Source organism: Lissotriton vulgaris, chromosome 2_1 (genome assembly GCF_964263255.1).
Source record: "Lissotriton vulgaris chromosome 2_1, aLisVul1.2, whole genome shotgun sequence".
Taxonomy (NCBI): Eukaryota; Metazoa; Chordata; class Amphibia; order Caudata; family Salamandridae; genus Lissotriton; species Lissotriton vulgaris.
This window is the reverse complement of record NC_141687.1, coordinates 2,006,789,437-2,006,804,657: the sequence shown is the minus strand read 5'-3', so window position 1 is coordinate 2,006,804,657 and position 15,221 is coordinate 2,006,789,437. Positions and strand designations below refer to the sequence as shown.

General features: G+C 45.2%; 1 protein-coding gene across 1 annotated transcript in view; it reads right to left on the bottom strand.

Annotated features, from left to right (window-relative positions):
- LOC147733640 (lamin-B3-like) overlaps window positions 1-15,221 on the bottom strand; it is a 315,941-nt gene that overhangs the window by 26,969 nt on the left and 273,751 nt on the right. Inside the window, exon 10 of the mRNA XM_086958230.1 lies at window positions 12,798-12,908. Within this exon, the coding sequence (XP_086814356.1) occupies window positions 12,798-12,908 (111 nt within the window). The remainder of the gene's footprint in view (window positions 1-12,797; window positions 12,909-15,221) is intronic.

Sequence of the window (15,221 nt, the reverse complement as noted above, 5' to 3'; positions counted from 1 at the left end):
CTCTTTTGCCCCTTTGTTTTGGTCTCCGGGAGAGGAAACTGCCAGCTCCACACCACCTTCCCTCTAACACTTTTTGAAAATATGTTTATTGAATTTTTCATCAAAGACAAATGTTACAAATTAACCAAGGAGTCGGACCATTACATTTCTGCATTCATTATCCATGTGTAATCTATACATGTACAAAAATCAAACGGAAAAGGGCAATCTGTATTTTCAGTTCGCCATTCAGAAGGAGTTACAATTGTGAATTCATTTCATTATCACTTACATAATCTGTAAAGAACCGTCAATAGTCTTTTGGACGAGATCTGGCTGGTAATTCTTCTTCATATGTTAACATATTTCTACAGTAAGCCATGTCACGCACCAAGTTTTTAACACTTGGGACTATCGTACCACACCAATACCATGATATCGGACGTTTTGCTAGTAACAACGCTATCACACAGAATTTACATTTTACCGCTCTCACATTTGTCAGAAGTCCCAATAAGCAGGTCTTTATGCTGCAGACAATTTCTGTTCCTACCAATACTGTAAGTACTGAGGTGACTTCCCCCCAATAATCTCATATCTTCAAACAGTTCCAAGTGAGGTGAATAAAATCAGCCTCGTCAACACCACACCTTTTACAACTCGCCTCTGCTCTTAACCCATAGCGATATAGTTTCACCGGAGTGTAATAAGTTTGATGCAGATATTTGAAGTGCAAAAGCCGCAAATTACCATTAGGTGTGAGCAGTTGAACTAAAGCACATGTGATTCGCCATTCCTCTTCAGTTAGTGGGTCAGCGAGCACGGCATTCCACCTCTCCATAGCCTTTTCAATTGTGTATGGAATTTCATTCTGTGCTACTGCGTATAAGCGAGAAACTAGATGTGTAGTATTTGCTGATGTCAGTAGAAGTTGGAGTGTATCTAAGCTGGCCGGTTCAGCAGGGTAGTCCGGATACAACTTTTTTATGGCTCTTTGTAGCCTATAATAAGTGAAGCGGAATAGCAATGTTTGATTTTGAATGTATGAAAGGTCTTGCAATGGGCGAAATCTACCTTCGTGATAAAGGTCCCCAAATTTATCAATCCCTACCTGGTGTAGTAACTCCCTGCCTATTTTTTCCCCGTGACTGAGAGCTCTGGGTGATAATGCAACAGTAGTTCCGGAGCATATAATGGTAACTTATGAGCCAGCTGTCCTAGTCTATGCTACGCATAGGTAGTGGCGTCGATGGTATTAATGTCTTCAGCATGTAGTGGCGGTCGTCGATGCGTTATCATGGCCGTCAAGGGTATTGGCAATGCGTCTCCCTCTTCTACTGCTGTGTGTGTTAGGTAAGGTATTGTATGGTACCAGTAAGCGGCATATTGTGCTTGAGCGCACAGGTAATATAATAGGAAATCTGGTAAGCAAAAGCCTTCCCTGGCATAAGGCAGTATTAATGTTTGGAGCTCTATACGCGCCTGTTAACCCGCCTAGATTACTTTGAGCACTAACGATGTAATACGTTTAAAAACTTCTCTAGGAGGGGGGATGGGAATGTTATTAAACAGATAAAGAAATGTAGGCAAGATGTTCATTTTCACAATCGCAATACGGTCTGCTAGGGAAAGCGGTAGTTGTATCCACCGATTAATTTTATCTTCTAATATGGATATTACCCTCCCAGAGTTCGTACGAATGACCACTTCTGGATTTCTATGGTACCATACTCCTAAATATTTAATGGGATCAGTCTGCCAGTCTAAGGGAAATTCAGTTGTATGCGGCTGGGTGGTGTTCGTCAGGGGAATTATTGACAATTTGGTCCAATTTATTTGAAGGCCAGAGTGTCTACCAAATTTGATGCATTCCCTCAGCAGTGGTGCCAAATGTTGTTCAGGGTCGCGGACATACAAGAGCATTCCATCCGCATATAATGATATGTGTAGGGGCCTAGAAGGGAATTGTAGAGCAGAGTGATTATGTTTTGTCTTATTCGGCAAGCTAAGGGCTCTAGTGCTAATGCAAATAGTAAAGGTGCTAAAGGGCACCCTTGCCGCGTCCCTCTCGCAATAGTGAATTGCTCTGATATATACCCATTTACCCGCACTCTAGTTACTGGGTCCGTGTATAATAGCTTCACCCACTTCGTGAACATCGGGGGAAAACCCACACTTACTAGTATCGTCAGGAGGTATGACCATTCTATTGAATCAAAAGTGCTCGGTACTAAATAGTGGGAAAGTGCAAAAAGGGTTCTAGTGTTATGTGAGGTGGCTCTAGACGGTATAAAACCAGCTTTATCTGGAGGACCAAATTTGTCATAAGCGGCTGTAATCTGACTGCAAGGATTTTAGTCAGGATCTTAGAGTCGACATTAATCAAAGATAGAGGCCTATATGATTTGCATATCACAGGGTCTTTAGTGGGTTTCAGGAGGGCTATTATCACCACTTCCTGTAGCGTCGGAGGGAGTACTGCCTGATCAAAAGCGCCACCATACATAGCTACCAAATGGAGAGCCAACATCTACATACGTTTTGTAAAATTCCGCAAGTAAACCTATCTGGTCCGGGGGCTTTCCCATTTGGCAAGTACTGTATGATCTCCGTAACTTCCTCCACAGTTATTGGCTGCGATCGATACTCCCGCTGATTATCTGAGAGCTAAGCAATGGCCACATCTTCTAGAGACCTAAGCACTTCCGCAGGTGGTGCAGTGGACTGTGACGTATACAAATCACTATAGTTTCATGCAAAACTTTGTAAAATACCCTCCGTATCTGTAATCAAAGTTCCATCCCCTTCCTGTATTTGCAAGACCGTCAGATCTTTGATGCCAGGACTCTACCCGGTCTGCCCTCCTCGCCAAATTTCCTAGCAGTGCACCGTTTGGAAATATATTTGAGCTCATCCTCAGTGAAAGATTGATGTTCTGTGTGGACCTTTCTCAACTCCCCCAGCAAAGCTGGGTTCCGCGTGTGTTCATATTGAGTCTCAAGCTCTTTCATCCGGGTTTCACATCGTGCGAGCTGCTGCCGAATATCTCTCAATATCCCTACCGTTGTGCTTATGCATACTCCTCTCAAGGTGGCTTTAAAAGCCTCCCATATGCCAGCTACGCAAAAGACCGGTGCTATTAGCGGAAGATAATGTAAAACAATGCTGGCGCCACGCTCACACCTTCATTACCCTGAAGCACATTAAGTAAACTAGTGTGATCAGGTCTCGAAGTTCAACCCCAACCACAGGGTCTTAATTAAGACCCTATATCGAGGAAATTACGGATTAACATAATATTGAGCTTTAATCAACTACATTGCCAAAATGAGCAATATTTGTAAGTTGCATTCAGCCAACTCCGGGCCAAAGAAGACGCCAGTACAGGTTGATGCTGGACATTCTTCTCCCTCCAGAGCAGCATCACAAATTGGACTTCTTGACTCCAGTTATCCCCTTCATTCTGTTGGCTAAGACGAAGATGCTCCAGTCACGCAGCATGCACGGTAGGATCATCACTGAGACCCACCATTATAAGACTTTGCCATCCTCCACATTAAGGTGTTTTACAGAACACAGCTATGAAGGACTCAGAACCATGCAACCCTTGCGTCTCTGCTCACAATTACTCCGCATCTTCTCTAAGAATTCAAGCCATATACACAGCAGCATGTTGGAATTCACGGAATTACAACTGGAAAAAAATAGGACCTAAGTAACAAAAAGTGAGTTTGCCAAACCCATGTGGCAGTTTAACACTGCATACAGGCTGCAATGCTGGCCTGAGACCTTTTCAGAAGCTACTTAAGTGGGTGGCACAATAAGTGCAAAAGGCCTAATAGCAGCATTCGATTTACTGGTGGTATACCACGTTACTGTGGACTTATTAGTAAGTTAAATATGCCAATCAGGTGTAAGCCAATGTTGCAATTTTTTAGTAAGTGAGCTCAAGCACTTTAACAGTGGTAAAGTGTACAGTCCCAAAGCCAACAAAGATGAATTCAGTTAAACAGGAAGGGGGAATTTCCCTTTTCTGCATGGTCACCGTCAATTTTTCGTCTTCTCCTGGACCCCATATTTTTGATAGCTTTACAACTCTGTGCACTTTACCCCGGATAGCCATCTATCAAGTGCCTATGCTACGTCTTTAACTATGGTGACATTGGCTTATTCCTGAATGGCATACATGACTTGCCTGTAAGTCCCTAGTATATCGTGTAAAAAGTGCACCCTGGGCCAGTGAAGTTAAGGATCACCTATGGACTGCAGCACACATTGTGCCATCCACTACAGGGACAATGCAAACATGGCTTAAAGCCTACCCTGTGTTGCAGTGTTTACCTATGTGACCTTTTAAAATAACTCTTTTTGAAAGGTAAAAATCTCCATGTTAAATATTAAAAAGTCAACCCTATGTAGGCTTTGTGGCCCACAAAGCAGAGTGTGTGGTATTTAGAGGTGGGACATGTAGAAAATTATTGTTACCATGTCCCTACAGTGACAAGGCCCATACAGCTATTTTCAGTGAGGCTGGCCTAGCTGTCCTATGTGAATACTGTATCTCAGGAATTGGACCAGCTTGAAAAATAATCAACTAGTGTTAGTAGTTATTTAAAATGTAATTCAATGGTGAAGTCAGACTGTTACTATATATTAACAAAAATGTAATTTTTAAAAAGTTACTTTTTACCTACCTGAACCTTCAGAGGGATAAATAGCATACACCTCTGCCAGCTTTCACTCTGTTCTCAGCCTTGACTAGGGGTTAAATAGGTTTGAAATGCCTCCCAGAGAAAACAGAATGGCCTGAATGGGCAGAGTTGATTAAACTGAACTCCACAGAGAATGCAGGGTGGGGGATGTGGGCCTTCTATTACCAGTATAGTGTCAAATCCTGCCTGAAATATCTGTTGAGCAACATGTAATTGCTGGCTCACACCTAAAATGGAGAGAACAGAATGACAAGCCATTTCTTGTGTATCCAGTCTGGTTGCTGATGGACCTTGCTTTTGTCCTACCAGACTTCTATCTCTGGGTTTGTTGTTGGTACAGTGCCTGCTTTAAACTGGATTTTAGCGTTCGATGTGGGAGGACCCTAGGGTTACAATAGAACGCTCCTCACAGACACAACCAGCCCTCAGATCCCAAGTTTAGTAAGGCCGAAAACGTTGGCTTTCTTGAAAATGCCCCGCCACGTGGTATTTTGGGCCTGTTTACACTAAGGCAAACTGAAATTACTGAAAAAGTAGGTAGGATAGGCCCCGCAGAAATGGACTATGGCTTAGTTGTCTGATCTCCTGGGTGGCTACAAGATGCCTTTTCATCGAAATATCCAGCTAACCAGTGGCAACTTGACCTGGACTTGAATGAATCCTGGTATTAGTCTCTGCATGACGCCCTATGTGCCTCCCCTGAGGTCCCAGAGGCCTTTAGAAATGTACTCCTGTGGTTAACTTGGATACAAAAGACTTGGACTGAGACAAACCTGATTGATTTATCGGACCTGGGCTCCATCCCAGACAACCTGATATTGAACCTAGGTTCCAGGCTACGTGACCATAGACTCTCATTGGTGATTTTCATTTAAAACTTTAAAAACTCATATCACAAGTTTCCCTTATTTGATTTCTCGGTGTCAGTTTATGGATTACATTTTGTGGCTCAAATATTTGTATTGAGTTTAATATAACTCACCTACATGCTGGGGGCCGGTGGGCTGGGAGAGGGGCATAAGGGGGATAAAGGGGATCAAGGGACAGGGATGAAGGGTTGGGGCAGGGAGGTTACTAGGGGGGATGGAGAGTGGTGAGAATGTATGTGATGTTGTATAGAGGCAGTGAAAGTGCGTTGTTGCCACAGTTTACTGGTCCCAGCATTTGTGGATTGTCAAGTTTAATATAGTGCTGTGGAGGGCTTGGCATTGTGAGCTGGATGACTCTTAAGTAGGTGCAGTGTGTAAGGTCTCTCAATTAGTCTGCCAGGTAGTGTATGCAGGGCACCCATGTCATGTCAAATTACAGAAGCTTTGTGTTCTGAGACAGGTTGTTGGTTTCTCCATTGCCACCAGATCCCACAGCTTATGGAGCCACCCAGGATGTCCATGCCACAAGGGACCTGAAGGCCCTGCTTGGCCACACAGAGGGCCAGTGTGAAGACATTTCCTTTAAGGCAGCAAAACCGGTATATCAAAATGTGGGGTAGACCAGATTGTTGTAGTTTCACTCTCGAACAACGATCCCAACATGAGCAACACTTTTTGTAATTACACTAGCACAGTTAGTCAATAGATGGACAACAACTGCCTTAAGCTGAACTCTTCTAAGACGGAAGTTATCCTGTTTGGCACCAATCCTTCTTTCTGGTACTCTGCATGGAGGGCAGATAAGTTAGTCTCTCTTCCGACGCCAGTTAATAAGGTAAAAAAAATGCAGCATTTTGATTGACGATAGACTAAAGTATAAAGAGCAAGTTAATAAAATCATCTCTGCATCCTTTCCTGCCTACGCATAGTGAATAAAATTGCCCAATTTCTGCCACTGGATTTGCTAAATACTGATGTTATTGCACTAGTCTTATCTAAAACAGACTTGTTATGGTTGTATCAAAATCTCCCCGAAAAATCTCCAAACAAACTGCAAATCTTGCAATATTCAGCCGCCTGGATGCTTCTGAAGGTCCCCAGATATGGTTCGGCCTCACAAGCCATTAGTAAACTGCATTGGCTACCTGTAAGGAAGCTGGTAGTATTTAAAGGCCTTTGCACTGCCTTCAAGGCACTTCATGGTTCAGGTTCGGCCTACCTGAGAGAAATGTTTAGATGGTATCAGCCTGCTAGGACCCGGAGTCCCAACGTTGCCAGAAACCCGGTAGTTCCTTCCTGGAAAATGTCCTCCTGGGGAGGCAGGAGTTTTGTAATCTGCACTGCTAAAAACTGGAATCGTCTCCCTACGGAGCTTAAACCACACACTTCTTTAATAAGTTTTAGGAAGGTGCAGAACACCTGGCTGTTTAGTCAGGATTAGCCACCACTGTTTGCCTAATTCCTTCTCACTGGCAGCGCCAAGATACCTAAGGGCCTACGCTGTTCTTTACTAATTCAAAAATCGGAACAAAATCATTGTTGAAGATATAATGTTTCTTTGTACCTCCTACCTGTAACATTTCAATTTAGGGCAGCGCCATAAGAGATTAGTTAATTTTCCAGTCTCGCCACAGTTTAACTAGCATCTATCAGATGTGCCTGCCCTCCACTGTGACACCCTTGGGACGATGTAATGATGTAATACTGATAGTGGGTGATAGTGGGTGATCTGGAAGAGTGTCTCTTTGCAAGATGCGCTACAAGCTGAGGTCCGGGCTCATCTGAGCCGATCTGACCTGGAGAGTGGAGTGGTCCATCTGTGATTCCGAATGCTGTTGTGCCGGCTACCTGATCTGGGAATCGGTGGTATTTAGAAAGGTGTAGGTGTCCAACAAGAGCCTGTTATTATCCATTTGTGTGGTGATCCATTTCTCAAAGGACTTTAGTCTACTGGCGTGGGGGGCAGACACTGGGGTCTGTGCCCAAACGCACGATGATTGCATATCTCCATTCCACGGTGTCCATGAGACTATAAGAGGCTTAAAGTTGGGAAAAGGATTGGAGACCCATAGGGGCAATCTGGCCACCCAGCCTTTTGCAGTTCACCTCTTGTCAAGCCTGGTAGTCCCTACGCCCTTGTGCAGGTTGGAATGCATGGTTGCCCAGAATTGGCGTGAGTGGAGATAGGTATGAGGAGAGTCGCTTTTTGTTGATCACTGGATACCAGGTTTGCACCTTTACTCTCACTCCTGGGGAAATATCCATTCTTAGATTCAATCTTTTTTTGGGGAGTCATGGTATTTTCCAAATATTAATCCCTGCTACTGCTTGATCAAGAAATCACCTGTGCTTCTCTGTGAGGGATCTCTACCATTCCAACATATATTGCTACTGTGCGACTTTGTTGTAATTATGTAGGTGTGGTAGGCCCAGTCCACCTCCTGTCATTGCCAGGTACATTCTCTCTTTTTCCATCTGTGGTTTCTTGCCTTCCCAGATGAAGCTATTCTGTGTTGTAGTTTGGCTAGGCATTTGGGGTGGCTGTAGTGGCAAATTTGTATTACATATAGGATCTGAGATAAAAGTAGCATTTTGACTGCTGCCATTTTCCCCAACCACCCTAGGCCACCGGACCACCAGGCCAGAAGTTTTATCTGGGCTGTGGAAAGCAGGTCTGAGTAATTCCTCTCAATTTCTTTCATCAAGGAGGGGCAGATTATAAATCGCAGATATTGAACCCAGTGTCTCAGGCTAGGGGGTACAATAACTCTAGATACATCTGGTCTTGCAGAGGAGTGAAAAGATTCAGGATCTGGGACTTTTGAATGTTCATCTAGAAGCCTGACATTTCTGAATATCTCTAACTCCCTGAGAAGAGTGGGGACTGTTCGGGTGATTGTTAGGGTCACCGTAACATCATCCTCATACAGTGTGAGTTTGTGCTCCTGTCCTCCTATCAGGATACATGTGATTGTACCTGAATCCTTTTGCCCAAAGGCTCCATGCAAAGGGCAAAGATAAGTAGGGACAATGGCTAGTCATGTCGGGTACTCCTCTGGACAGTGATGGTCTTGGATGTGGTGCTACTGACCTACAATTAGGTGCATGGCTGGAAGTAGCTGTTTATCATTTTTTTTTATAGGGAGTCGTACACAAACCCAGTCAATCCAGTTCTTGAAACTGGAAGGGGCAGTGGACCCAACAGGTTGCCTTCTCCGCATCTATCAAGACCAGGATTGCAGGTGTGTGAAGTCCTGTTTATAAAGTGCAAGATGCGTTTGTTTTTTCACTGCAGGTCCCTTCTTGTATGAATTATGTTTGGTCCTGTTCAAGGAGTCCCTGCATAGGTGGGCGGAGATTGGCAGACAGTATGCCAGTGAGAAATTTAGCATCAATGCGGAGGAGGGCAATGGGGCAGTATGAGAAGCACTGAGCCCGGTCCTTTCCCAGCTTAGGAGAGCTGAACAGAGATTTTTGGCAGGGTCTTTGGCCTTGCTGTGGCAGCTGAATTTGGTGGTGGTGGTGCTGGTGGTGGTTTATTCAACAGGGTAGTTGATGTTATATGGTTCATCCATCGTGGAGGTGTCCTGTTGGTGCTGTTGGTGGTCTGCATACTTTAGCCTGGCTCCTTCTCATGTATGGGCACTCAGTAGGAGCCAGGAGAAAGGTACATAGAGGGATTTGATGGTCTCGGCTTCTAGGTTAATTGTGGCCCCTTGTAGAGAGCCAGCCCACTGACCAGGCTCTAGTACTCCAGTTATCGAGTTCACAATTTGTTCTCCCCTTGTGTCTAATGATTTATGTGCTTAAACAGCTCGATGCATTCCAGTCTGCTTCCTGCAACAGTAGGTTTGTGGATCTTAACTTTGTTGGCCTGCTTGTATTGCAGCTTAGGACCTCTATGTAGGGGTGATGTCGAGGAGTTAGATGATGCCCCTTCCCTGTTGCATGCTTAATTCTGACTCTATATGGATCGAGCATCCTCCACTGTGTTGGGGATGTGTTTCTTTCCCCGACACAAAGGCAGCTCTAAAGGGGTGTCCCCATCTGTACTGGGCTCGCTTGTCTTGCAGGAAGGTATCAACTTCTCAGAAGGAGCAGCGTTTTTGGAGCGTGATGGGGGAAGAGATTCTGGAAGATCCACACGGACACCCACAAAGAATATAGGACCTTGACTGCGAACAGCCACCATATGGGCTTCCTTCTGGTGGTAGTAGTGGAGGCAGGTCAGCAAGTCCTGAGGAATGCTGGGTGAGTTGACAAGGCAGCCTGCTCTAGGAGTGCGGACAAGACCAATGTCTGCATCCACCAGGTTTGGGAGGATTTGCTTGAAGAGAGGGATAACAGACCTCTAGGTCTCCATTACCCGCATTTAGAGGGACTCCTTTAATCCTAATAATCAACCCACTTTCTAAATCCCCTAGCTGTGTGTGAAAGTAAAGGTTTTGTTCTTGTAGGTCCAGGAGGGTGTGCCAATAATTGTCCAGTCCCTCTTCCCTGGCGTTGCCACGGTTTTCCAGTGACGCTGCCACCTCGTGCTTGAGTTCTTGAATTTCATCTGCCACCTCCACCCTCAGGGTGGCAAAGTCATCTTGCAGCATATGAAAGAGCATGTAAGTGGTGGTTCAGGGCAGTTATGTTCCATGTCTTGCGAAGTTGTTGAAGGGCTGCATTTTAGACAGAGGGTTTGGAGGGCATGTCTCAAACTGGAGTATTTTTTCTCTCCATGTGCCGCCATGTGACCGTTTGTGGTTTTTGGGGTGAGGCGAACAGCTCCTGCAGCCCTTCTAAGAAGTCTCTTTGGATTGTTCAACTGTGAGTTTAGAGACCTGCGAAAGTGGGTGGGCAGATGTTGCCGTGTTACTGCTGTGACAGCTTTCCCAGGTTCTTTGTAGGCTACCTCCTCTATGCACTGGATGTTTCCCGTGGGCTCATTGACCTGAAGGCTGTGGTAGCAGTAGGCCTCTGTATCTCTCTGATCTGACGGATACAGGTCCACTTTACTCCTTCACCTCAAAGCAACCGCAGTCCCTCATTAACGTGGTGCTGGGCTCCTCCATGCATTCTAGTGGTCTGACACCAAGGCCACCTCAGGTCACCCCTCCTACGACCTACATGGGACAGCAATGCCACAACAATCTCCGTCAGCTCCAGCAGTGACATCCAGTCACGTATAAACTGTCCAGCCCAAATTGTTCCCCTATCTCGATCTGCTCTTCTCAATAACTTACATGAGTGCCCTCTACACGCGACCTGCTACATACCAATCTCATAAGCAAACTATCCAGTCAGAAAGGTTCCCCTATCCCGATCGGCTCTTCTCAAAAACTTACATGAGAATGCCCTCTACACGCAATGTAATTACAAAAACGTCCTGCTCCAATGTCCAAATAGGGGGGACTGGCCCCATCTCAGAATCTCTGCAAACATTTCTACGTACCTAACTCGGGAATTCCATTCGCTTCAGATCTACTCCTCCCACGGCTTTTCAAAATACCGCCATGGCGTGCAGCGAGGGGCCGTCTCTCTACTCGCTCTATGTGCGCGGTGACATCACACGCACCGGCTCCCACGCAACGGATCCTACAAAAATGAAAAGCGGACTTCTCGATCCAGGCAGCAGCCACAACACTAACAAAGGACTCACGAGGAGATATTCAATAGGACTGGTTCCGCGAGATCGGATACACACAGCGGTGGTGCATGAGTCAGGGTAACTACTAATACAACTACTACAGTGGCGGCAGCTGCAGGGGGGGGCAGGGGGTGTTTGGAAAAGATGAAAAGGAGAAGGGAGGGAAGGGAAGGGATTGGAAAGCAGAGGGACAGGGGTGGGAAATAAAAAACTTACTATGACAACCACTACTAAACTCCACCATTGGTATTCCACAGCATGAATCTCGAGTTCGGGTCCACTCACCACGAGAATATTAAAACCCGCGAAACTAAAGATGATGTGCTGGGCAAAATGAGCAACAGGTCAAGAAGGGATATACAAATAAAACAGAGGGACGGACTACAAGAAGAGGAGTCAAAGGAGGGAACTACAAGTAAAAGGGTCCATCCACTGTGATCCACACCCAGGAAAGGAAACAAAAGAATAGCTAACCCCCCCAATGCACCGACGAAAAACAAGGTCAATTTGAGATTCGGGGGCATGTTTTTCGTGCTCTCCCCTTCACATTGGCTGGAAGGTAAAATTCCAGCCAATGGGAAGAGGAGAGGGCGGGACTTAAAAAAGACCCAGAAACGCCCCCGAATCGCGTCGCGACGGGGAAACAGTGATTTACAACCAATCTCTTCCAATGGCTAGCCTCCATTTATGGAGCTAGCCAATGGAAGAGAGTGGCGGGACAAAGCCCCATACTGTTAACATTAGATTTCGCCTGCGTGAACGCTGCTGTGCAGCGGACGCCAGGCGAAACCTAAAAACAGGATTAGTTTCTGCATGCCCGGTCTCTCCTGGTCAACACTGCTCAACGGATTACAATGCCATCTTCCCAGTCCGCTTGTTTCTTCTGAAATAGGTGTCTGGCACCTTTCTTAGTCACTCCATTTGTACTCTAATCAACAATTATTCCAAAAACATTGGTGATAGGGAAGGAGATCAGAACTCACTTTAGAAAATATTGACATGGGTGCTTTTAAAAGCCGCTTGATATGGGTGTTAACAGTGCCACATCATTCCCAAACTCCTCTTAGGGATGGGAACACTAGATAAAATTATCGTTTAGCTTTGAGCTGTATGGCACTGACTGCATTACTACCCCATTTGAAATAGTAGACCTCGACTTTAATCTCAAAGCACCAAGCAAAAGCACATCGCTGGCATCATTACTCAAGTATATACATTAGTTTCTGCAGGTTAGCTGAATAGCAGCAAGCATGTCTGAATTAGTTATCTGGCCTGTTTTCTAAAACATGCCATTAGAAATCAGAAGGATTTTAAGAAATATTTGTGGATCAGTAACACGCCTAACTAATATACTTAATTCTAAGGAGAATGCTAAAGCTCAAGCCATGCCAGCTGTGCAGAAATAGTATAGAATATCCCATCACTCCCTACCTGGCTAATGTTGCAAACGGTGCATCAAAATATGGCGCAAGAACATTTCTTTTTTCTTCTTCTAGACTGAGAAAATTGTAAACAAGTACAATACGGGAAATATTTATGAATACTGCTACAAACCAACAATAAAAGCAGATGGTGAGAACATAGATAATTTAAAATCTTTACCGGATGCCGACATTCAGTCTGGCGGAGCACTTCCTCGTCAAATTCGAGAAATTCTTCCGATTCATCTGCACCTCCTTGGCTTACCCAGGAGACTGTTCGTTCAGCAACCTCCTAAGAGACAGAAAACACTTCCACATTAGTACTTTCACAAATTTTGGGCAATTATACACAATTAACTTATGCTAGGATGCACATTAGCGAGGTAAATAGGGATTTTGCACTTTGCTACAGTACCATGCAGAGGCCATATAGATTTAACTAAGGCATGCACATATGGCCACAATGGCAAGCCCATAGAATTCAATGGTGACTACTTCAAGACTAGAAAGGTCTATATGTGGTGTATGGCATAACTCAACGGGCGCACCATTCGGACTGATACATTTTAACATGATGTTTCATTATAACTGTACAGAGCAGAATCAAGATGCCTTACAAGTCATACGATACCGAGGAGCAGCTTTCTCTTAACACACTTCTCAGGAGCAGGCTGGGCGGGGAAGTTTTTCTCTGCAGAGTCTTCAGTGCAACCGGTTGGGATGAGAAGATATCGCTGAACTGCCATATTTACTATTGAGTCAATAGCTATGGTCTTCCTTGACTGTCTTCCTCGTCAGTCTTCAAGGGTTGAGCTGCTGCTCTTTATAACACAGATCCTTATCTATACAAAAAACATTCTATTGTTCCCTCCTAACACTGGTGTGCTGATGACACCTTTGCGGTAACATCAACTTTGATAGAAGCTTTTAGGTAAGTTTAATTACTTCAACGTCCTCCAGTCCCCATCCCATTCATTACTTGTGAGGTGTAACACCTCTAGAGACAGAAAAAAAGAACTGTAAAGATGCTTTAAGGTGACTCTCACCATAGGCTCTAGCCTAGAATCGGTACAAAAGGCGGTGGTGATGGACGGTTCCCATGAGGCACAGGGTCAGACTGATTTGCATATAGCCAGGTCTGAACTGGGGTGGCAGAGTGGGCTAAAGAACGGTGATGGATTAAAGCCAGATCTTTTGACTGGGTGTGAGTGTTTGATTGATTCAGATGCTCCGTCCATCACCACCCCCTTTTATACCACTTCTAGCCTAGAATGGCATACCCTACACAGAATTTCTTCTATTCTTTTTTTCTGTCTCTCTGAAATGGGTTCAGAAAAAAAAATGGAATCTACACTTTACCGGGGGTTGACTCTTCTTGAACTAGGTGCCCTGGGTAGGTTACCGCATCTGCACGAGAAGAATTCAGATGACAACCATGGACGAGAGTGGTCCTCGTTCTCAGCTTATGAGCAGTAATGACAGCTTCACTGCCCAGTTTGATCAAGGAGAGGAGTATTTGAGGTCGCTTTTTCTGGTAGGTCCACAAAGCGGAATTTTCTTTTACGGATATTAGCAAGTTAATATTCTTGCTGGATACTGTAGTTTACCATGGGAAAGCATTACCATAAGAGGAGGCAAGCTGTATTCTCCTGCAGAGAGTTCTCTTCTTCTCTTCTCCCGAAGCGTGCTAAGGAGGTAAGAGGATGTTCACCGTTGCTGGCTGATTCGAGAAACGTTGTAGGAGCTTAATGTCGCCAAAGCTCCTGCCAGGCTTGGTTTGGAGGAAGTATCTGCTGATGTGTCCTCATGTTCAAATGAGGAGCTTCCAGCATCAGTAGAGGAAGGAGAATTCTATCAACAAAGTCTTGCTCTCTGAACTCCCAGCTCATGCTAAGCAAAATATGTGGAGAAGTGTGGCTCAATGGTTAGAGCGGCAGACCCTGATGCAGAGGTCTAGCCCGGGACCAGGGTTCAATTCCCCGGCTCGGCGGGTCTTGGGCTCAAAATTCCACGGACCTGGTAATTCTCGCCTCAGTGCCTATTCCAATCATGGAGTCCCACTCTGCAACTCTGGGCAATAGCTTGCTTAATCTCCACAACGGCCCCCACAACGCTAAGGATGCCTGGCCTCCACCTTGGGGGTGCCCAGGAGTGGACACCTCACAGGGAAAGCCAGGACGGGTTCCACAGCGGTATTCATACAAGCGCCTTGAGACCCTTGCGGGTGAGTAGTGCGCTATACAAGTATCAATTTACAATATGGGTTTTCAGGATGGCAAAACTCCTGAGACCCCTTCTTTGGGTCTCTTACTGCAGTTTCAGCATACTGCAAAGTTGGATTTCTCTGTGCACCTAGATATTATGGGAGTTTTGCACAGGGAGTGGTAGTATTCAGATAGGAGTATGATGCCTCGCTTCATGTCTAAACTATATCCCATTACTGACAGGCAGAAGGTAGTGCCTGATTCAGTGACTAGAGACAAAACAGACAAGAAGGTGGATTCTGAGGCTCATCTGGTGTTGAGGGATGGTATCTACAGTTCTTAGGTCTCCCAGTCATTGATTTCTGACTTTAAACAACTCTGAGTGTTTTTCCTTGCTTGAG